The 23,875-nt window shown below is 42.9% G+C and overlaps 1 protein-coding gene across 1 annotated transcript; it reads left to right on the forward strand.

Moving 5' to 3' along the window:
- Positions 1–1,038: 1,038 nt before the first annotated feature.
- Positions 1,039–23,307, forward strand: Hcls1 (hematopoietic cell-specific Lyn substrate 1). Its single transcript, XM_090345525.1, has 14 exons — positions 1,039–1,234; positions 3,607–3,690; positions 4,282–4,355; positions 10,747–10,876; positions 11,918–12,028; positions 13,969–14,023; positions 18,837–18,947; positions 19,515–19,570; positions 20,221–20,290; positions 20,862–21,073; positions 21,446–21,550; positions 22,160–22,379; positions 22,520–22,591; positions 22,776–23,307. The coding sequence occupies exons 2-14, from the start codon at positions 3,607–3,609 to the stop codon at positions 22,907–22,909; spliced, it is 1,434 nt and encodes a 477-aa protein (XP_090201651.1). The 5' UTR covers positions 1,039–1,234; the 3' UTR covers positions 22,910–23,307.
- The last annotated feature ends 568 nt before the right edge of the window (positions 23,308–23,875 follow it).

The following is a 23,875-nucleotide window of genomic DNA, read 5'->3' on the forward strand; positions in this document are numbered from 1 at the left end:
CTTGTGGTGGGCTGATTCTATCTGGTTCTGCTTGAACCCCTTGAATTTATAACCTGTGAGCAAATGAGTTCAAAATTCTACAGGCAATCAAGATAAGGAGAGACTGAGTCAGATCCAATAACACACATTCTTCCTCTCCCCACAAAACTTCTCATTAGCTAAAACAACAACAGAACATTTTTCAAGGATGCCAAGTCCCTCAAATCATAATTGGAGCCTTTAATTGTAGTAGCATATTTGTCACTTAAGGCTCTAAGCTGCCATTGGAGCCACTGGAGAAGTATAAGGCAGTAAGTCTGCTCACAAAGCTTTCAGTGGTAGGTCATACAGGAGAGAGATGTATTTCACTGACCAAATCGCTTGAGCAAGTTAAAGATGGAAGAGAAGGACAGCAAATTAATAAAGAGCTTACTGGACACCACAAAGAACTATTACTGTCAGCCGATAGCATCTGGTTCTTTCATCATTCTATCTGGAGCCAAATCTTTGCCAGTGAATTCATGGCTCCTAAGCAAGTTAGGAACCTTTCTGCACTTAGAAGTAATGTACAAGTGGTTTTTGTTTTGTTTTTGCTAGTCCTGGGATGAGCTCCTGGCCTGGGCACTGCTCTTGAGCATTCTCAAGGAGAGCTCAGGTTAGCACTTTACCACTTGAGCCACAGCACCATTTCTGGCTTTTTCTGTACGTGGTACCAAGAAATCAAACCCATGGCTTCCTGCATGCTAGGCAAGCACTCTACCACTAAGCCACACTTAGGGCCCAGAAGTGTTTGTTTTTAAGACTTACCTCTCACAGTTATAGGAATCAAGTTTTCCCATCAAGCCTTTTCTTGGTTTTTATAGCCCATAGTAACTGTTCCAAATTCCTTCCTATCACAAATATACACACCTATTTGGGACCTTTGAGTCCCACCCTGGAGCAATCTCTGGGGTGTTTTCTGGTTGGATGTTTGTTGTGATGAAATTACAAACTGAAAGTGATGATTGCCCTAAGACAAAATCTTGCAAAAGACTAGAGCCAAACGCATTTAACCCTTCCGATTTAAGTGCTTGAAGCAGAAGGAACTGACTCAAACTTCCGTAACTGTGAGGAGAGGGTGGCAGGAAATGACAGAAAACCTGAATACGGAACTAAAGCAGCTGCTCAGAGTTTTTTGCTCTGAAGTAACAGCCAGAGAGAGGGTGCTGTTTGTGGACGTGAGGAGCTGAGAACTTCAACGTTCACCTTACCAGAGGTGAGTACTCATGAGTGGGGCAAAATGGGGGACCACCAGGTAAGAGTGGAAGAGGACCTTGTTTGGTGCTTAGTTCTTGAGGGAGGTCATGCTAGTAGGCTCTTTATCTCGTTCAGAAGGCCTGGATGCAGTGGTTGTGAAGGTACTCTAGAGATGGAAAGAGATGGGAAGAACCTGAACCCTGATAGCACAATTAAGTAGCTTCTTGGAACCCGGGCGCAGCAACATGTTACCTGGTTTCTTTTGATAATCCACATGGGCCACCAAGAACTGCTGCTCGTAGGAAGTGGAAGGAGTCCTATAGGAGATGCAGGCCAAGATTTCACTTGACAGTCTAGCAAGGAGACAACCCACAGAGGAAATGTCACAGAGCAGGAAGTAGCCACAAATGCACATGAATGCTGATAACCAAATGCTGATGGGTGAGGGGAGGGTCGGTGCAGCCATGATTGTTTAACTGGGGCTATTTTCTGTGACTGCAATCATAGATCTCAGAGTGTTAGAAATAGAAAGAACTATGGGCTAGTTAACCACTTCATTTAGCATTGAAATCAAAGGCGTGGTGATTTGCCAAATTGTTTCAGTAAAGATTTGTAAACTGACTACAAAGAAGTACACACTCTGCCATTTCCCTTACTGTGATTCCACAGAGTCTTATTAAGTAACAGAGCTGGGTGGTCATGGGGTTTGGGGTGGTTTTTTTTTTTTTTTTCTCCTAGTTTGTGTACTTTACTGGTGCTGTAAGTCAGCCTCATTCTGAGCCCTTGAATGTGCTGGAAACATGCTTCACAGATTATTCTCTAGTTAGCAAAAACTGCCTTCCTGATTTCAAGTCAGTGGAACTTGGCTGTCTCTATGTCAGAAAATGTTCTGCTTATTTTGTTACTAGCTGAGTCAGGGTGAAAGGTGGATGGGAGAGTCAGGTTTGTATCTCAAGGAGGAAAGAAGATAAGGCCATCTTTTTTTAAAGATGAGGCCATTGAGCCTCATTGCTTCCTTATTGCTTGTGAATATATTTTAGACTTCTCCTTCCTGATTTTTCTGTGCAAAGTCCTTTTGCTGTAGAGCAGCTCGGGAGCCAGGACAAGACAGATAGAGGGGCTGTAAGGATACAGACTGCAAGTCTGTTCCTGTCTCAATCCCCTATGCATAGATGTTGCTCAGTGGGAAAGTCAGAGGTGCTCTCATCTGTGGCTTAGTCTGCACCAGGCAAACTTGTTCAATATTTTTGCCAATTTCCCTCTAGCACCCTAGAATTTCCTCTGAGATCATTTTCAATGAATTAGGGAAGAACTGCATTTTCCAAGTAGAAATAGGAACCAGGGATTTAATAGACAATAAATCACCAGGAGTGGTTGTAAAAGAGCCCCTTTGGGAAAAAGGAGCCTAGGGAAATGAGAAAGTAGTACCTGACTCAAGAAATGCAGTGGCACCAGGCAGCTGAGCACTGGTCTGTTATTACCTTCTCACACCAGTGTCCAGGAGCCTACAGAGGCAGAGCAACTGGGCAGCTCTTCCTCGTGCACCCTTGACAGGGCCAGTGGAATCCTGTGTATGCCCCAGAGGAATAACAGCTTGGTACCTTCAAACCAGTTCTCCGAATAGTCCCTTAATGTTTATTTTGTTGATAAAGACAAAATAGTTTCTCATGTACAAAAATAAGGAACAACTCATTTATGCTATTTTTGACTGCTTATCTTCAAGAGAAATGGAGTTGAACTGTTTTTAAGATGCAAGTGATAAATGACTTATTCTCAGCCAATAGTGTGTTCTCGTGAATTGTTACTACAGGAATTTCAGCTAATTGCCCTTGCTGACTGCCATAGGTGCTCACCTTAGAGTGGGTTGTGAGACAGGGCTTCCACTGAGAGTTGAAAGAATTCTCAATATAATTAAACAGATACTAGGTAGGAGAGGAATGTTCATGTTGTCAGGAACTACACCAATAATATGTTTGACAACTTTAAAAATATTCCCATGTAGTCACATGAGTTAAATGCCATCATAATTCTATAGATGTTACAGTATTTCTCACTGACTACACTCAAAAACCATCACCTGGCTTCTGGACACAAGTGTGAGCAGTGTTCTCACCCAAGTCATTTAGCATTACCTCAACCCATGAGGACGTCTCTCCAGACTCAGATAAGAATAGGCCAGATTCATTTTTCTTAAGTGTTAAACTAACTCCTCTTCTAACTGAGCAGAATTAAACATCCTAAACCTATTTGCTCTGTCTCAGCTTCTTTTTTTCTGCCTAGGGAAAAGATAGCAGTAAACTCTAGAATTCATTTCAACTTTCTTACTTTCTTACTACTTGAGTTTGCCGTGTGTGTGTGTCTTCAGTCATTCCTAATGTCTGTCCCTCTCAGATGTGGAAGTCTGTCGTGGGGCATGATGTATCTGTTTCCGTGGAGGCGCAAGGCGATGACTGGGACACAGACCCTGACTTTGTGGTGAGTATGGAAGCAACTGTGTGTAAAGCAAGAAAAGGGCCCACGGAAAGGGCATTTGTCCCTCTCTGTGACCTGTGAAGGGGCTCAATAAAAGACCATAAAGTCTGAGATAGTCATCACGGCAGGATGGGTGCAGAGGACATTTGGAGATCTGAAGTGGGGTATGCATGAGAGCTGGTAATAAAGACCCAGGGGTAGAGGGAACGGGGGTAGATGTGTTTGATAGTATGATTCATGAATGATGAACCATGACAGATTATGCTGAAGTTGAGAAGCTGGTAAACCCTGGATCACCTTTGGCTTATAATCCATGCGTGGGCTGGACAGGTATGACCTAAGTGGACTGAGATGATGCAGACCTGACGGGGTAAGAGGAAAGGCTAAAGAGCAGTGATGGAGATATACAGAGAGAGCTCATCTGTGTAATTCCCACATGGGTTTGGAAGGAGTAAGCATTTAGGACTGAGAGGCATTTGATGCAGGAGTCAGGAAGAATATGCATGCCAATTGTGTGACTCCACCCAATGTGGCATAGCTCTTGCCAACACTTATTGTTGAATGCTGTTTTGGGTTTGTTTGCTTTTTCTCCAGAATGACATCTCTGAGAAGGAGCAGCGATGGGGAGCCAAGACCATTGAAGGTTCTGGGCGTACAGAGCACATCAAGTAGGTCCCAAAAGGCCTAATAGGAGAAAGTGGGTTGAAAACCAAACACAACTCAGGGAGTCAGGAGTATGTGGGAAGAAAAAGGGGTGCTCATATCTGTGCATCTTTGTATTTGTTTCTAAGTGTATTATTATGCATTTCCATTTTATGTGGTACATTCTATCACCTTTTATATCTGACAACTCTATTTCCTCAGGGCAATCTATGTATTATTTCTTTAGTGGGGGGAAGTAGGAATTGAACAGGAAGTGGCTGAGATATTGAGCGTTTCTCTCTCTCTCTCTCTCTCTCTCTCTCTCTCTCTCTCTCTCTCTCTCTCTCTCTCTCTCTCTCTCTCTCTCTGATCTACTCTACCAACTACCTACCTATGATTTACCAATCATCTATATAGTTGTCATTCATCTGTCTCTTCATATATGTATAAACAGATGGACTCACAAGAACTCTTACATAAGTGCTGTAAAGAGGACAAGATCAGCTCCTAATCCCAGATGACTTAAAATATAAATTTTTACTTGGCTAATTGACAGAAGTTGGAAGCTATTATTAAGAAGAAGAAGAGATTTGCAATTTGAACATTTTATTAGTTAAAATATTTTGGAGTTGGGCATCAGTGGTTCATCTCTGTAATGTTGTTAAAGAAGCTGTGAACTGAGGACCATGCTTTGAAGTCAGACTGGGCAAACAAGTCCCTGAGATTCCATCTGCAAAATATCCAGCAAAAGGCAGACTGGAGACATGTCTCAAGTGACAGGCACCACCTGTGCAAACAAGCCCAGAAAGATTATAGCTCAGTATTCATTTTGCCAGAAACCATCTCTCCCTAATACTAGAAGAAAAAACTTGGGGTCATACCCAAGGACCTCTGTGAGAGATATATTTTAATTTTAGGATCTCTTCATCTCTCCTATGGATTATTGAGGATTACCTAATCTTTGCTTTAGACAGTATCATAATGCCAAATATTCATAGCAAAATAAGCACAGCAAATGATATGTAACTAAAGAAACAATTAAAGTATCTATAAACCACATACATGGTGAAATTAATGTTAACAAAACATGTAGCAGAGAACAGCCTTCCTTCTTCTGGGTGATGTTTTACCCAAATGACTGTACTGCACAACTCCACTGTATGTATCACTTTGATGTTCCCTGCCAGTGTATAATGTGGCAGCCCTGCCTATCTTCTTCTTAATCTAACTGGATCTATATCCAGTAAAAATAAATATTGGAGATAAGTGCACAAAAGCTCACTTGGCTCCCATTTACCAAGCCACCAAGGTGTAAAAGCCCGCCTTCTACTGGTTGCAAATCCGGTGACCTTGACAAGTATTCTCTCTGGTCCTCATTGTTTCCATCTGGATCACAAAGATGTTGAGAGGATTTCTAGTGTCTGATCTCTAGTCACCTGGGTTCTCTCCAGCTAGGGCAGATTAAGGTAGCCTTCCTGGTCATGTAGGAATAGTTAAGATGTTGGGAGCAGTGGGGGAAGTTAGAGAAGAGTTGCTGCTGAGCCAAGTTGACTCAAACCGGAATAGGAAGTGACTATGGTTCTCACTAGTCTGACTAGTCTCACTACCTTTTCGACAGCATGGTGCTTCTTTTCAGCTTTGTCACAAATAAATGCAGTGTGGGAGTGACGTGGTGATTCACTGAAGAGCTAAATTGATCTTATTCGTCCCCCCTCAATTGTATAAGGAAATGGTCAAGAGCTGTTGACCCCTCTTCCTCTCTTCTTCTCTACTCCTTCCTACTCATTCTCCCTGGTTTCCTCTCCTGTAACTTATAAAGAGTCCTTATTATTCTCTGACAGTTTTGCTTAAGTTGTCTGTGGAGAAAGACCAGGGTTTGGAGTCATTTTCAACCTATCACACACTACTACTTTCGTAAAATTGAATTGTTGGGAAATACACTTTAACAGGGAAATAGAAAATTTCCCCAGCTTTTATTCTTATTTGATTGCAAGGAGAAACGATGTGGCTCATGGAGTACACTTTTCTTCCCATTGCAGTATTGGCAAGTAAACTCAGGGTCGTGTTCATCCTAGGCAAGAGCTCTGCCACTTTCGTCATGTCCCAGGCCTTCTGTTTCTAGTTTGTTTTTTCAACTAGATTCTCACTTTATTTTTTTCAGATAGCGCGAATTCTGCCAAGACTGGCCTTAGACTAAGATCCTCCCAAATCTCCACTTCCCAAAAGGCTGGAATTATAGACATGAGCCACCAAGACTGTTCCTTGTGGACTAACCTTGGAACAGCACTGTAGTTGATGAAATCTGGCTGGCCTTTTGGTTAGGTTCTCAATGAGTGATAATCATCTGTATCTGTCTTATTTTCTTATACCTTGACAAATGATTTACTACTAAGAGTAATGAAGTCAAACTCTGGAGATCTAGCGACTGGCCCCAGCTCAGGGAACTGAAAACAAATGTCACCACTCAATCTATATGCCTACATTACTAGAAATAATAGAACCAACCCTGTTGGTGGAGCCATGTCTATAACACAAGAACAAAAGCCAATATTTTTTTTTGCCAGTCCTGGGCTTGAGCTCAGGGCCTGAGCACTGTCCTTGGACTTTCTCAAGGCTGGAGCTCTACCACTTGAGCCTCAGCACCATTTCTGGCTTTTTTCTATGTATGTGGTACTGAGGAATCGAACCCGGGTCTTCATGCATGCTAGGCGAGCACTCTACCACTAGGCCAAACTCCCAGCCCAAAAGCCAATATTTAATGTCATGCAATTATCCCTGAATCACAGATAATGTGATAATCTTGATTTCACAGAAATTGAGCAGATATCCACTCTTGATGTTTAACCATTTGTTCGAGGATATATGTGTAATAATTTGAATTCAGCTCAGGCTGCTTCTATGGGTTGAAGTTTTAAGCATTGTATCATTTTGCTTCTGTCTACTAAACATAAACATTTTCATTCTCATGCTGAAATGAAAAGTAAATATTTTCATAAATTAAGATATTAACTATTCCTAAAGCTGCTGTCCTATTTAGGATCAGTAAGTGTCTTATATGGTAGTATTAATAACACACTATATCCATAGCCATAAGCAACAATCTCTGTGAAGGTACATAACTCTTCCCCTTCAATTAATATGTATTATCTTATTTTTAAAAGATCCACATTTTCAAAGTACAATCACTATAAGTAAAAAAATTGAAAGTAATGCCTAGTGAATAATAATACATATGTGTAGCCAGCAACACAATTAAGATATAGATTATTAGATGGATGCTAGTGGTTCATGCCTGTAATTCTTATTATTAGAGAGGCTGATATCTGAGGATTGAAGTTCAAGTCCAGACTGCGAAGGAAAGGCTGTGAGACTCTTGTTTCCAATTAAGCTGGAAGTGGAGCTCTGGCTCAAGTTACTAATGCACTAGCCTTGAGCACTGAAACTCGAGGACAGCAGTCAGGCTCAGGACAGGTGGCACATGGACACACACACACCATACAGAATACTTTCATTGCCAAAGATAGTCTCCTGTTCCTCTTTGTAATTAACAGCCCCCCCTCCATTTTTTGTCAGTCCCATCTCATGGACACACTTTAGTTCATACAATAAGGGCCTTATAGGCAGAGCTACTCACCTTTGCGCTTTTGTATTTATTTATATATTTATTTGTCTGTTAGGGGGCTTGAACTCTGGGCCTGGATGCTGTCCCTGAGCTCTTCAGCTCAAGGCTAGTGCTCTACCATCCTCAGCCACAGCACCACTTCCAGTATTCTAGTGGTTAATTGGAAATAAGAGTCTCACAGAGTTTTCTGGCCAGGCTAGTTTCAAACTGTGATCCACAGATCTCAAGAGTCACCACTGCCTGACACCTTTGTACTTTAATAAAACCCTAACGCCTTGTCCTTCCTTTTAGCTCATCTTCAAGGGACTGGATTTTACTTAATTTACATTAATTGCATTGTTTTATCAATGTAAGTTTAAAGCAGACATTTGGGTTTGGGTGTCAAAGGTTTCTTACATATGACATGTAGCACATTGAACAATTGTGACTTTGGCTTTTCTTCTCTCTTCCATCTGAACACTATCTTCATATTCTATCTTTATTACTGTTGTGTCCTCAGAACTAACACTGTTACACACTCAGAAGTTGTTTTCAATACGTACCAAATACAGGAATCACATATTAAAATTGATTCTGAATGAAATCAACTGTATCCTAAAGAAGTTGGTTGAAATTGGTTTTCTTTACTTTTTCCTTGAAATGATATCAGCCATTAGCATAATACTCTGATGAGCTCTTCTGTCTCAACCACTACGTACACATTCCTGAGAAGCATTTGTCTAATCCTTTCTAAAAGATTCTTTCAAACTCTTAATATTGTTGCAATCCATTTAACACAATGTTGCAAAATTTCCTCAGTTAAAAACAGTTTTTCGCCTATTTTCTTCATTCTGCATCTCCAGCACTGCATTGGGGAAACAGTGGATAGACATTTGTGTGTTCTTAGACCAAGTTGCTTTTGTCACACAGACCATTCTAAAGTGTTGCTGATGTGAACCAGCAACACAGGATCTCTGCTTTCCCAGCTGCCCCAGGGTTCAGAGGAGGGAACAGCGGGTTCTTCCAACACTTAGATTAATTTCACCTGGTTCATAGCCAGTTTTCTAAAATTAACTGTGGCTAAAGCTGAGAAGGCTTTTAAAAAAAGCCAGGCACACACCTGTGGCTGGTGGCGCACACCTGTAATCCTAGCTACTCAGGAGGCTGAAATCTGAGGATCGTAGTTTGAAGCCAGCCTGGGCCAGAAAGTCCATGAGACTCTTCAATAAACTACCCAGAAAAAAACTGGATATGGTGCTGTAGCTCAAGTGGTAGAGTGCTAGCCTTGAGCACAAAGAGGCTCAGGAACAGTGCCAAGGCCTTGAGTTCAAGGTTCAAGCCTCAAGACCAGGAGAGAGAGACAGAGAGAGGTGGGTGGAGGGGGAGAGAGAGGGAGAAAGGAAGGGAGAGAGGGGAAGGGAGAGAGAGAGGCACTTCAGTGGATTATCTTGCAAGGCTGTTAGTAGGATCTGTTCATCCATGAAAGAAGAGAATTGATGCTGTGAGATTGTCTTTCTTACCCATAACCAGTGTGACTGCATGTTCTGCCTAGTGAAGTCCCATGAACATCACTGGTTGTCCTTGCTGCTGAAAAATAAATTTCTGGCCGGGAGTTTGGCCTAGTGGTTAAAGTGCTTGCCTAGCATGCACGAAGGCCTAGGTTTGATTCCTAGTACCACGTACATAGAAAAAAGCCGGAAGTGGTGCTGAGGCTCAAGTGGTAGAGCTTTAGCCTTGAAAAAGTCCAAGGACAGTGCTCAGGCCCTGAGTTCAAGCACAGGACTGGCAAAAAAAAAAAAAGAAAAGAAAATTAAATTTCTTATTTAGGATTCCCTTGCCTGTGTGTGGCTGAGTCCCAAGGGACCCCGTATGTGTCCAAGTATCAGTTCTCACTGTCACTGTTGGCACTGTTGCTGAGCTAGCACTTCATCTCTTCAGCATTGTGGTCACCATGGTAAAGAAGAAAGTAGTCAGACAGTGGTGGCTCCCAGCTGTAATCCTAGCTACATGGAGGGCTGAGAGCAGAGGGATAATTGTTTGAGGCCATCTCTGGCAGAAAAGTGTTTGAAACCTAATCTCAAAAAATAAGCAGCAGCTGGGGACCAGTGGTGAAAGCCTGGAATCCTAGCTATTACGAGGCTGAGATCTGAGTACATGCTGGAAGCCAACCCTAGCAGAAAAGTCCCCATGAGACTCTTATCTTCAATCAACCACTCCCAAACTGTAAGTGGAGCTGTGGATAGCACTGAACAAAAGAGCTCAGGGACAGTATGTGGGCTCTGAGTTCAAGCCCCACAAACCACCCCGCCTCAAAAAAAAAGCAAGAAATAAAGCTGGAGGTATGGCTAAAATCATACAACAGCAGCCCACTAAGTACAAGGCTCTGAGTTCAAACTAGACTAATGAATGAATTAATCAAAAGAAGAAAGGGTAGCAGGGAGAGGATGCCAATTTTGCCTCTTTCGGTGTTGCTTATCTTAGTGATGCGGTGTCCCAAACCAGTTATCTGAACTTAAATTACTATAATACCTAAGGATGAGTGATTTTTTATGACTTTTTTGTTATTGGTTCTCTAAGGCATTATCAGTCTTGGAAGTTAGGGGTCAGAGGATGTTAATTCTTGACTCCCAAAAAAGTACACAAAATTCTCGTAAAGCATGCTGTGCCATCATATGCACCATCACTACCACCGGTACTCTGCAGGGATGGGTAGAGCTGAAAATTGGCCACCAGACCTTAGAATTTACATTCTTCTGGGAGAGTAGTTTCACTGAGCTCCCCGTGCGAGGTGAGATTCAGTCTGTGGTTCCTTCCAGCATCCACCAACTGAGAAGCAAAGTATCTGAGGAGCATGATGTTCTCAAGAAGAAAGAGATGGAATCTGGGCCCAAAGCCTCCCACGGTTATGGAGGTCGGTTTGGAGTAGAAAAAGACAGAATGGATAAGGTTAGTAGAAAGAGAGAAAATAATTGGTTAACTAATTAACTTGGACTGATCTTATGGTTTAAAAGGTGTTCAAAGTACAGTCTTCAGGGTTTGAAATCAGAATGTCCACATGTTTTTTGTATCAGTTTTTTTTTTTCCTGATCTAAACACACAAGATAAAGATGGCAGAAAACAGAATCAAGTAAAAGAAGAGTTGGCTTACTGTTGCCCCGCACATTGACTCCTATAGTAAGGAATCAAGAGCACAAGTGAAGAGGGGGAAAAAAATTAGAATCATTGGGCTGGGAGTTTGGCCTAGTGGTAAGAGTGCTCGCCTAGCATGCACGAAGACCCAGGTTCGATTCCTCAGTACCACATACATAGAAGAAGCTGGAAATGGTGCTGTACAGCTCAAGTGGCTGAGCTCTAGCCTTGAGCAAAAAGGGTCCAAGGACAATGTCTAGGCCCTGAGTTCAAGCCCCAGGACTGGCAAAAAAATCAGAATCATTAGATGTTTTGAAAGATTTTCACACATATGTATACACATAAATGTTATATGTTATATATATGTAGAAAACATTTGTATATTATATATTGTAGAAAAGCTTAGAATTCACTTCTGACATTACATGGCTATAAACAGGACCAAAGATCTAGGAGTAAAACATCTGGCTGACTTAGAGAAAAATTCCCTTCCAATCATGAATCCATCAATCCCCTTTAATTTTTTTGCTATTTTCCGTGACATATGGATACTCCATGCTCTGGTTTGGAATCTCTTTTTGTTTCTGCCCTGTCTGGCCACATTGTTTCTATCCAGGGTGCCAGTGCATTTCTGTGAGAGCTGGAACAGTGGCACCCTAAGAGGATTGTGCTCAGAGGATCAGCAATGAAGGTTCCAGCAAAAGCCATTGTTCTCTTCTACCACATGCTCCTTGGCCATACCTTCAGAGGCTAGAGAGACACAGGATGCGTTTGACTATTTGACAGTCTGTTCCACCCCTGCATCTTTGAGTCTTTTTTTTTTTAACCTTTTGCTTTTCCATCCCTGCTTTTCCTCAGAGCGCCGTGGGCCACGAGTATGTTGCTGAGGTGGAGAAACACTCTTCTCAGACTGATGCTGCCAAAGGCTTTGGGGGCAAATATGGAGTTGAGAGGGACAGAGCAGACAAGGTAAGTGGTGATGTCCCCGCATCATGCTCCTATGTCCTCCCAAGGCTCCTTGGGTGTAAGATGAGGAAGTAGCTGCTGTCAGGACATGCCATATCACCAGGATAGTTGGCATGACTTCCCACAGGACGTTTCTCGTTGGCAGCGCTGGAGACACACAAACAGAGCTCTAAGGCATGGGTGCAGCGTGCAAGGGCTGGGAGATAGTGGACAGTGTGCACAGCCTTGGGTTCATCTGCACTGAAATGAATTCCTTAATTAATTCTAAACAATGAGTTTCATGCACTGTGCTTTTTTTTCTTTTCTTTTTTCTTTGGGTCTGGTACTGGGGCTTGAACTCTGGGTTCTGGCACTGTTGACTTTGTCACTCAAGGTTGATGCTCTACCACTTGAGCCACTGTCCCACTTCCAACTGGTTGCTGGTTAAATGGAGATAAGAGTTTCACTGACTTTTCTGCCTCAGCTAGCTTCAAACCTCAATCCTTAGATCCCAGCCCCTTGAGTAGCTAAGATTACAGGCTTGCCACCATTGGTTTTTATTATAACTTTTTTTCATATATTTTTATTGTAGTTAATAGAAGGGTTACATTCTATTCACTGGATAGAAGGTGCATTACTTCACATACATTGACACCTTTTCTCATGTCTTGGTCCCCATTTCCCTCCCCCCACCCGCCCCTCATTTAGTTATTTGAAATTATTATAACTTTTTGAATGCAGAGCTAAGAGTGATTTTTCCAAAGCTCTCAGTGCACATTTATGAAGTTTTAGCCTAACATTCAAACTTCATAAGTGCCTATGCCTTTTTCAGGAAAACATCATTTTAAATATTGTTATTACTATGGCAATGAAGTCAAATAAAGCAATTAATTAGAGTTACAGTGTTTACAGAAGGTGAATGTTTCTTTTCACAGAAGGTAACAACAATCTCTTGTTATAAAGAATCCTTTGTATGAAAGTAGCTTTGCCTGCATGCTGCTTAACTGAGCACAAGTTCAATCATCTAAACAATCTGGGTGTCATGTAAATCAAGAAAGAGTATACACCAGTTAGCTCTTAAGATGTAAAACATCCACTGGGCTGAGAAACCCACAGTTCCAGGGGCCGGAGTTTGGCCTAGTGGTAGAGTGCTTGCCTAGCATGCACAAAGACCTGGGTTCGATTCCTTGGTACCACATACATAGAAAAAAGCCAGAAGTGGTGTTGAGGCTCAAGTGGTAGAGCTCTGGCCTTGAGAAAGCCCAAGGACAGTGCTTATGCCCTGAGCTCAAGCCCAGGACTGGCAAGCAAAACAACAACAACAACAATAATAACAAAAAAACACAGTTCCTGAGGTGAATGGGATTTGGGCTCCCAGGTAAAGGTGGGTCCCTAACCAGTTAGTTACCTGATCCTGGGATGAGCTGGATTCTCCTTTTGGCTCCAGTCCCATCCAAATCTTCATTTTTGTGCTTTAACTGCTAAATAATGAAATCAAAGAGGCACAGCACAAACAATTTGGAACTAAATTATTTGTATGGAGCCTTCAGTTTATATGGCAATTTTCTACCTGTTATCTTGTTTCAATTTTATGAGAACTATCTGGGAAGGAAAGCACTAATTCACTGAGTGACTCAGTGCTTTGTTCGTTTCATTATTTCTGTTATTTTTCAGTCAGATAGGAAAGGCAACTATGCCTCTCTCCACCTTATATCTGAGGAGACCAGCGCTCAGTAATTTTAAGGAATATGCATAAAGCTCAATAGGAGAGATGGAGGTTTGGAACTAGACTGTCTATGTCCATGCCTATTTCTGGGTAGCACCTGTCAGGATGCTGTTTCCTTATTTCCAGAGCTGGGCTTCTAAATCTACTTCCCGGGCTGAGCTGGGAGTACAGATAAGAGGGGGAGGAGGAACACCCACCATTCTTACTCTGAACTAATTCTCAATCCTCTTTTCTGTAGTCAGCGGTGGGCTTTGATTATAAGGGAGAAGTGGAGAAACACACATCTCAAAAAGGTAAGAACTCTGCCTCAGCCTGAGTATCCTGGCCAACAAACCATTTTTCAGTCCCATAACCCAGCTCCTCACATTTTTGGCATATTCTTTTTTTTTTTTTGTCAGTCCTGGGCTTGCGTCCAGGGCCTGAGCACAATCTTTGGGCTTTCCTTAAGGCTAGAGCTCTAACACTTGAGCCACAGCACCATTTCTGAGTTTTCTGCGTATGTGGTACTGACGAACGGAACCCAAGTCTTCATACATGCTAGGCAAGCACTCTACCACTAGGCCAAATTCCCAGCCCTTCAAGTTTTATTTAATCCCTTAAATTTAATCACTATCTATCTTTTTCTGAACAATATGAGAAATATAGATTTGTTTTTGTTGTTGGGGGCTTGAACTTAGAACCTGGGCACTGTCTCTGAATCTCTTTGTGCTCAAAGCTAACTTGAGCCACAGTGCCCCTACCAGTTTTTGAGTGTTAAATGGAAAACAAAAGTCTCTGGGGGACTTTTCTGGCTGGGCCAGGTTTGAACAGCAATCCTCAGATCTCAGCCCCTTGAGTAGCTAGCATTACAGGTGTGAGCCACCAGCACCTGGCCAGAAATTGAGAAGTTTTAAATTATATTCTTTCTACCTTCCATACTATCACTGGTATTTGGTTATAGTTTAAAACCCTAAAAAAACTAATGAATGTTATCTAATTAATGTTTATTTATATTAACAATTACCAAATACCTAGTTTACCATTGTTTGTTGCAGTTTCTTGATTATTATACTGTATTGTTTATTTTCTTCTTGCTTTGATTTCCTTCTTGCTGACATATATCCTTCGATAATGCGCAGAGTGAGAGTTTATGAAGGAACCCATCATCTTTAAACTATGTGCTTATTTTACAACAATTCTCATATTTTCCTTCAGTCTCATTGAAGATAATTATTTTATTGTTCTCATATTTCTGTTGTCAGTTTAGCACAAAATAAGGATTAAAGGTTTTTGGTCTTTGATATTTTGTGATATTAGGATGCACGTTTTATTATCTGAGACTCACTACTCATCTTCAAACATGATTTTTGTTAGGGAAATTCTTGGGCATTTTCTATCTTGACATTTTTTAATAACATCAGTTAGTTGTACAACTGAGTTACATTTTGGCATGTCCCTATATGGAATTTACCTTGGTTAAATTTATTCCTCCACCCTTGCTCTTTTCACAAACTCATCAAATAGCTTCATTGTTTCATTTCCACATTAAAATATTTTGATGACATTCACCCTCCTGGTTCACCATGGCCACTCCCACTTACTAGCCACCCCCCAACAGGACCTGGTTTACATTCCTGTTATTTTTATTGTATGCTAGTTATTCAGAGGCATTTCAACTGTGGTATTTGACACACACACACACACACACACACACACACACACACACACACACACATATATATATATATGTACTTTAACCAGATTGCCCCATCCTTTCCTCTCCTTTTCCTCAGCCCCATCATCCTCAATTATTCAAGGCTTTCAGTGAGTTTGATTTTGCCATCTTCATTCATGGATATACTATGGTATGTTTACTCTATGAATTTGCTTTTCTTACTCAGACAGTCCCACAATTAAACACTTCTCTATAGGTAATGAATTTCTATATGTTTACATATATGTATATCTTTTTGGTCTAGCTTACACATGAGGGGAAAATGTGACCTTTGTCCTCTGAACCTGCCTTAACTTCATTTCACATGACATTCTCCAGTTCCACTTATTTTTTCCCAAAATGATATAATTTCATTCTTTGTGGCTGAATAATAATCCACTATGTAAGTATACCACATAATTAGTTGATCTAATAATTAGATGTAGGACATTTGGGCTATTTCCATAGGTTGGCTATCGTGAATTGTGCTGCAGTGAACATCAGATTGTCAGTACCTAAGTTAATCCTGACTTACATTCTTCACTATATGTCCAGGAGTCACAGCACTGGATCACATTCTTTTATTACATGTCTAGGAGTCACATCATTGGTCACAGGTAGTTCTTTTTTTTTTTTTTTTGCCAGTCCTGGGCTTGAGCTCAGGGCCTGAGCACTGTCCTTGGACTTTCTCAAGGCTAGAGCTCTACCACTTGAGCCTCAGCACCACTCCCGGCTTTTTTCTATGTATGTGGTACTAAGGAATCGAACCCGGGTCTTCATGCATGCTAGGAAAGCACTTTAACCACTAGGCCAAACTTCCGGCCCCAGATCACAGGTAGTTCTATCTGTAGTTATTTGAGGAGCCTCCTTACTGATTTCCACAGTAGTTACACTGGTTTACATTTCTACCAACAGTGTGTAAGATCTCCCTCCTTCATCATCATCACTATTTGTTGTTTGTGTTCTTGGTGATGGTTAGTATCATTGAAGTAAGGTATCATTTTCATCTGTATTTCCTTTTTGGCCTGGGATACTGTGCTTTCCTTTGTGTATTTATTGACCATTTGTACTTCTTTCAAGAATTGTCTATTTGGTTCATTTGCCCATTTATTATTTGGATTGTCAATTCTTTGAGGGTTGAGGGGTTTTTTTTGTTCCCTGAATATTCTGGTTATTAATCCCTTGCCACATATGTAAGTAGCAAATATTTTATTTCATTCTACAGGCTATCTCTTCAGCCTAGTGATTATTTACTTTGCTAATAGCTTTTCATTTTTGGTGCAATCCTATATTCCAATACACTCTAGTGTTTTTTTCCTATTTTTTCCTATAGTAGTTTCAAACGTTCAGGTCTTCCATTAAGATCTCTGACAGGGCAAGGGACTTCTGCATTGTTTTCCTAGCACCATTTGTTGAAGAAGCTGTCTGTTCTCCTTTGGGCTCCTTTATCAAAAGTCTGATATCTGTAGCTATGATAATTTATATCTTCTGGGTCTTCTATTCTGTTTATTGGTTTGCATTTGTCTGTTTTGTGCTATTACCCAGCTGTTTGTGGTACTATAACTCTGTAGTATAATTTGTGATACTTTTTGCATTTTTTTGTTGTTGTTCAAGATCACTTAATCTATGTGGGTCTTTGTGGTTCCATATGAATTTTAAGGATGAATTTTTAAAAATATTTCTATGAGAAATGACATTTGCACGCTGATGGGGATTGAACGAAATCTGTAGATTACTTTCGGTAATATAGCTGTTTTGAAGACATTGATTCTGCCAAACTTGTGTGCGTGAGCCACAGCAAGATCTTTTGTTTTCTGAAGTAGTCCTCAGGGAATTATGGACAGGGCTGCCTAAATTAAGGGCCAAAGGAGGACCTTCATCAAGATCCTACTCAATTTCTCTCTTTGATGGTAGCCTGCTTCCTTGGCACAGGCTGGGTATCTTAGCCCTTCCATCACCAAACACTGGTTATTTTCCAGCCAGTCCCAAAGCCTGCCTGGACTCAGGCTGCCTGCCAGCAATCAATGCAAACTGATTCCTCTGTAATCAGAACTCCCTACCAGCAGAACCTAGGTCTTCCTTTTCTTAAATAGCTGTGAAACTGTTCTCATTAAATAGAGAAGTGGACTCTCTCTTTCCACATCTACCTCTGAGGACAGTGCATCACTTGGGCCCTGGCAGGGTGCTACAGATGCCACTGATGACCAATTGTTTCTTTGTCTCAGTGCCAGGGCTTGGCTGGCAGAAGGCGATTTGCAAGCAGCTAATGTAATCTAATATTCAGAATCCCTTAGTCTCAAAATGGAAGCCCCTCTCACAAGATGTTGCCTTGCTGCTACTGGCTGACATATGGGGGAATAAAAAGCTGTGTTCTCTCATGCTGACCTATCAAGCTAAGAAGTCACATACCTGTAAATCTTTGTACATAGATTTGATGCTTACAGGATTTATTCCACAGCTATGTCTTCTGGCTAGTCAGAAACAGAGATCACCTGGATTGCCTTGTGATAGGGGTACCTCAAGATCCTCACCCCCTCTAGGTGAGAGAGAATCTAAGCTGCAGAACTAGTCTGCTCGAGTAACTTTTCATGTTTCTGTTTCACCACACTTTTCAGCTGTCTTGTTCCTCCTCTTGTGGTTCTTGATATTCTTTCTCAGCTTTGTTCTTCCAAATATGGTATCTATTTCATTTCTCAGACTCAGCTGTGGAATCTGTCAGAAAAAGCTGTGCTCTGCTATCTGGCAGTTATGCTCATACATACTAGTTTTGATTCTTCTCTTTCTCAAGCTAAGATTTATTTCTTTCATCCTGTCTTCTGATCTTTATTACTTTAAAAAATACATATGTTATAAGCCACAGCTTACAATGGCTCACATCTGTAATTGTAGCTATTCAGGAGGCTGAGATCTGAGAGTCACAGTTCTAAGCCAACCTGAGCAGGAAAGGCTGACAAAACTCTTATCTCCAATTAGAGATACTCAGAAACAGTGGTAGAGTGCTAGCCTTGAGCACAAAGAGGCTCAGGGACAAAGCCTAGGCCCTGAGTTCAAGCCCCAAGAGACCTAGCAAAAAACAAACCTAAAAAGGGGATATATATTAGCTGACATTTCTATGTGTTATCTGGGAGTAGGAAAGGTATACATTTCACATGTATTTGCTGTGTGTGTGTGTGTGTGTGTGTGTGTGTGTGTGTGTGTGTGTGTGTTTGTGTATGTGTGTGTGTGTGTGTGTGAATAATCTTCTCATCTTGAAATGGAAGTGAGGAGGGAGAGGAAAAGAGTGAACAGATTCACCTCTAATAGCCTTTCGCTACTGGCAGGCCCTGTCACTCTGCATCCATTTTTCTGACTCCTCTTTTCAACACTTTCCTGTGGGCAGAGGCTGGGCACTCATGACCACGCTTCTACCATAGATTACTCTCGTGGCTTCGGTGGCCGTTATGGAGTGGAGAAGGATAAACGAGACAAGGCAGCTCTGGGATATGACTACAAGGGAGAGACAGAGAAACATGAGTCTCAGAGAGGTAAGTTGGGGATGGGAGGAAGGTGGTCACAGGGCCCTTCCTTCCTTTCTGGGGGCAACCCAAAGCCCCCCAGAGGGGTATAGAGGTATGTAGTGAATGGGGCAAGGGGAGGTAAGGATAGGGAGTGGGTGGGTGAAAGGAGACAGCAAGGTGGAAACAAGATCAAGATCAGGGCAGGGAAGGGAAGTCAAGCAGATGAGGACATGGAGGAGGGGTAGAAGCAGGCTAGCCATGACCACACAGTGGAGATTGCTAGGACTCTTCCTGTTGCTCTCTCAGTCTCTCTCTCTCCCTGTCTCTGTCTCTTTTAATATTTCTTTTTTTTTACTTCATTTCTTTTGTTTCCCTCTTTCTCTCTTTCCTCCATTTTCTCCTAAATTTTCTCTCCCATTCCTTTCCCTTCCTTCTAATCCATGCCTCTCAGTATCTTTCAACTCTCCCATTTCCTTCTTAATCTCTGAGATCTTCCACATTCCTGTCTTCTGGTCCTACCCACAGCTCCTACTCTCCATTCCTTCCCAGCATTATGATCTCCTGCTTTGACTTCGGGAATTTCCTGTCTTGCAGATTATGCCAAAGGTTTTGGCGGCCAGTATGGAATCCAGAAAGACCGAGTAGATAAGGTAAAAGTAGAAGCTTTGGGAAGTTTCCCTGAGGGCAGTAAAGTGCTCAGGGGATGCTGAGGATGGGACTGAAGCTGGGTCCCATGCCTGTCTTTCTGGGGTCTGCTTATCCCATGGGCTTGTATTCCACAGACAGAGCTTCAACTGAGAGAGGAGAGACACAGAGAAAGAGGGAGGGAGGGGAAAGAGGGAGAGGAAGAAAAAGGAGGAAAAGGACAGAGGAAGAGAAAGGGAGAGGAGGAGGCAGAGGAGGAAGAGGGAAGCTGAAGATGAGGAACAGATTCCCAGGGAAAGGTGATGATAGCCGTGAAATTTCATCAATTGCTTGGTATTGCCTAGCCCTATCTTTAGTCTCCTCCTGGTCCATGTCACCAAGTTCCCATATACTAACTCATCATACCACATTAGCCTGGGTCCCCTTACATTCTACACAGCTGGGTTTAGAGACACATGAAGTACATTGAGATTTCCAAAAGGGAAACTGAGCCCTCAAGTTTCTTTATGCACTTTACTACCACAAAACAATACTGGAGGATACTCTTTGACTGCTGAGCACTAATGTGGTAAGAGTAGCCCCAACCCTAACACTGCTTTCGGGCTCTCTACTTCCTCCCGGCCCACAACTCCACACACCATTTTCCTACCTGCAGAGTGCTGTGGGCTTCAGTGACATGGAGGCTCCAACCTCAGCTTATAAGAAGACGACACCAATAGAGGCTGGTGAGTCTGTTTCACTCTACTGTGATCTTTTGCCTCCTTTCTCTTTTGATTCTTCCTCCTCTATAATTTATGGTCTCCTGAATGACTTTTAACTACTTTGATTATCTGAGAAAGATTTGATCCCTCATGCCCCCAGATGCTAACTCCTGGAAAATGACAAACCCAGTGGAAGAGAGATGGCGTGGCATGGGGGATGGATGTAGAGGAAGAGAGGAAGAAAACACAGGGAGGGAAGGAGAGGAACTACTTGGAAAGGACAGCTGGGAAAGATAGGCAAAGCATGGTGGCAGCTAGAGGCATACAGAGTTATGGATTGTAAACAGAAGGGGACTCTGGTGAGAACACAGCTGATCATTTGAAAAGGACAAAGGCTGCGGTCCTAGGTTTTAGGGCCAAAATGTCTTCCCTATGACATCTCTTGTGCTTCTACTACTACTTCCTTACCTTTCTCTCACATAACCTCCTCACCTCTTTTTCTTCCCTATTTAACAGATTCTTCCGTTTTCCTACACCACCACCCCTCCTCACTTCCTACCACAAACAATCCTATTCTCCTCTCCTATGTCTGCAGCTTCCAGTGGTGCCCGGGGGCTGAAGGCCAAATTTGAGTCCATGGCTGAGGACAAAAGGAAGCGAGAAGAAGACGAGAAGGCCCAACAGATGGCCAGGCAGCAACAGGAACGGAAGGTGGTGGTGAAGATGAGCCGTGAGGCTCAGCAGTTGGAGATGCCTGTGGAAGAACCAGTGGCACCCGCCCCATCGCCCAAGAAAATCTCCTCAGAGGTAAATTCCTGGACCTTCGGGTCCATATCCAGAAATTCTTGTCCAGACAGGAACCTCAGAGACCCAAATGATTGGCAAAGGAGTAACACAAATACCGTCCCTATAGTAAGCAGAGTATGTTGCACCTATTGGAAGAACTATTCAGTCTGTGGGTCTCATAATATCACCAAAAAGACAACATAAAAACAAGGTTAAATGGTGCAACAGATAGGTAGTAGATCAGCAGCCATTATAGCTAGTCAGTGACAGGTTAGGATCTATCCATTTTAGATAGAATTCCATTTTAGATTGACAGAGAGAAAGATGAGGTGTTCCTGGGAGCATAGGAATGAAGATGAGGAGTGTTCACTATAGTGATGCTTTGCCCCTCAGGTCTGGCCCCCAGTCAAGAGTCACCCACTGCCGGAACCTGAGCCTGTCAGAACTAGCAAGGAATGCCCAGTGCCTTCCCTGCCCATCCAGCAGGGGCCCCCAGAGGTGAGTAGAGCTCCAGAAATTCTCCTCCCCCGCCCCACTGCCTCATTCATTCTGAAGCTGGGTGCAGTGACTCACACCTGTAATCCTAGCTACTCAGGAGGCTGAACTCTGAGGATTAAGGTTCAAAGCCAGCCTGGGCACAAAAGAACCGAGACTCTTATCTCCAATTAACATCTAGAAAATGGGAAGTGGGACGTGGCTTAAGGGTGGGGTGGTAACCTTGAGCTGAAGAGCTCAGGGACAGAGCCCAGGCTGAATTCAAGCCCCATGACCCACAAAAAAAAAAAAAAAAAGTTCCGCATTCTGGAAATGCTGCAGTCCTAGAAAAACTAAGGCAGCTTGCTTTCTTAGATGGGGAATGCCCAAAACATACACTAGCTTTGGTATTTTCCTGGTCTTCCACTTCCCTCCCCTCATCCCTATTACAGTTCCCTCGTCATTTCAGGGCGGAAGTGTGTGGGTGGGTTGTAGACTGAACCTGGACACCAGGCGGAGTCTCTGAAGAGTCGATTACCTGGACAGTGGAGTAGGGTGATGAAAAGTGGGGTCGTAGCAGTTTCATCAAGTCTCCTTAAGGAAGTTATCTTGCTCTCCCCTGTCTTTTCTCAGGATACTGAAGAGCCCCCAGCACTGCCCCCCAGGACACCCGAAGTCTTCCAGCTGGAAGAAGAGCCAGTGTATGAAGTAGCACCAGATCTGGAGCCTGAGCCTGAGAATGACTATGAGGATGTGGAGGAGGTACGGAGGCAGGAGCCAGATGATGAAGCAGAGGGTGACTATGAGGACGTGCTGGAACCTGAGAACTTTTCTTTCCCCACTACCCAGGCAGGTGAGTACCAGGAGGGAAGCAGCTCCTGAATTCAGTCAAGTTTAAGGGGATAAAAGAAGAGGAAGATCTCCCACATCCCACCAGGCTCTGTTTGCCTTCGGCATGTACAGAAGACCCTGTTCCTGTTTCTCATTCTGCAGGATCATCAGGCAATCCTGCTGGACCTGGTGTCAGTGGGACTTCAGCTGTGGCCCTTTATGACTACCAAGGAGGTATGTTCGAAACAGACCGAATGAATGGGCCTTGATACACTGGAAAGGGAGCAGGGAGGGCCTGGACTTGGCATCAATGACACCAGGTCTTTTTCCTTCCCTGAGGCTGAGAGTGGGCACAGGGAGGGACAGAGGTATCCTTGTCTGTCCATTCATCCTAATATCCCCTTTCCTTCCTCCCCAGAGGGAAGTGATGAGCTTTCCTTTGATCCGGATGACATCATCACTGACATCGAGATGGTGGACGAGGGCTGGTGGCGGGGACATTGCCGTGGTCACTTTGGACTCTTCCCTGCAAATTATGTCAAGCTTCTCTAGTGTCTGGCTCTCCCTGGCTACCATAACAGTGACTTCTGGACAGGTGACAGTAGCTCAGTCACCATCCCTTCCCATTCCTACTGCAAAAATGGCTTTGGGTGGAGATAGCATGAGGAAGAGGGTGTCTTTCCCCTCAGTGTCTTCTCTACCCAGCATTAGTTCATGGATGTCTATCTGTGGTCTTGCCACTTTCCTTAGGAATCTATCCTCTAACACCCCAAGTCTCTTTTCCTCCCTCATGAGCTCTGGACTCCAATTGTGCTTATCTTGAAAGGTAGGTCTAGATTGTCTGGCTTGCCTACTTGTGCTTTGTCCATTTTTTCTTCCCTGGAGAGATATCTCTGAACTCTATTCAGTCCTAAAATTGAAAATAAAATGGAAGTATGGTTCATCCCTGAGCTGCAGTAAATAATATTTGGTATATAGCCCTTAGAGGCCCTAACTCCTATGTCTTTAAATCTCCTTCTCTCTCCCAGTCTCATGACAAAGTCCTCCTCTTGTCTCCATCCTGGAGTTCTAGTGCTTGAGATGCAGCACTCTCAGAAGGCTCCCACTAATGACTGTCCATCCTTCTGTACCCTTGAGGTTAACACCAAGTTCTTTTCATTAGGCTGAACCGTAAACCTAGTCCACAAACAACATATGAAGCTAGAGATAGTGACCTCTGCTTAGAGGTCTCTGCTGAGGCTTTCTTGTAGCTAGATGGCTGAAATCAATGTCCAGAAAAGAGGGCAAAGCTGCTGTCTGGCCCATAGTTGAGGCAGGGAAGAAAAGAGATGAGGACTTCTGAAAAGCTAGCTATGGGCAAAAGGTGAACCATCAAGCACAATACGGGGATAAGAAGGAACAAGAAATCTAATTGGTGTATCCCAGACCCAGGCTACTATGCTCTGCCTCAGTAATGCCAGGGAGGGTAGATCTTCAGGCACAATTGAAGTACAACTGAGGGACTTGGTGTGAAGTATC

Source organism: Megascapheus bottae, chromosome 1 (genome assembly GCF_031878675.1).
Source record: "Megascapheus bottae isolate mThoBot1 chromosome 1, mThoBot2.hap1, whole genome shotgun sequence".
Classification (NCBI taxonomy): Eukaryota; Metazoa; Chordata; class Mammalia; order Rodentia; family Geomyidae; genus Megascapheus; species Megascapheus bottae.

What these genes read in the sequence shown, in the direction of transcription:
- Hcls1 (XM_090345525.1), top strand. Translation starts at nt 3,607, where the DNA reads ATGTGGAAGTCTGTCGTGGGGCATGATGTATCTGTTTCCGTGGAGGCG. An exon ending in ACACAGACCCTGACTTTGTG is followed by an intron (nt 3,691 to 4,281) that starts GTGAGTATGGAA and finishes CTTTTTCTCCAG; the next exon opens with AATGACATCTCTGAGAAGGA. An exon ending in GAAACACACATCTCAAAAAG is followed by an intron (nt 14,024 to 18,836) that starts GTAAGAACTCTG and finishes CTTCTACCATAG; the next exon opens with ATTACTCTCGTGGCTTCGGT.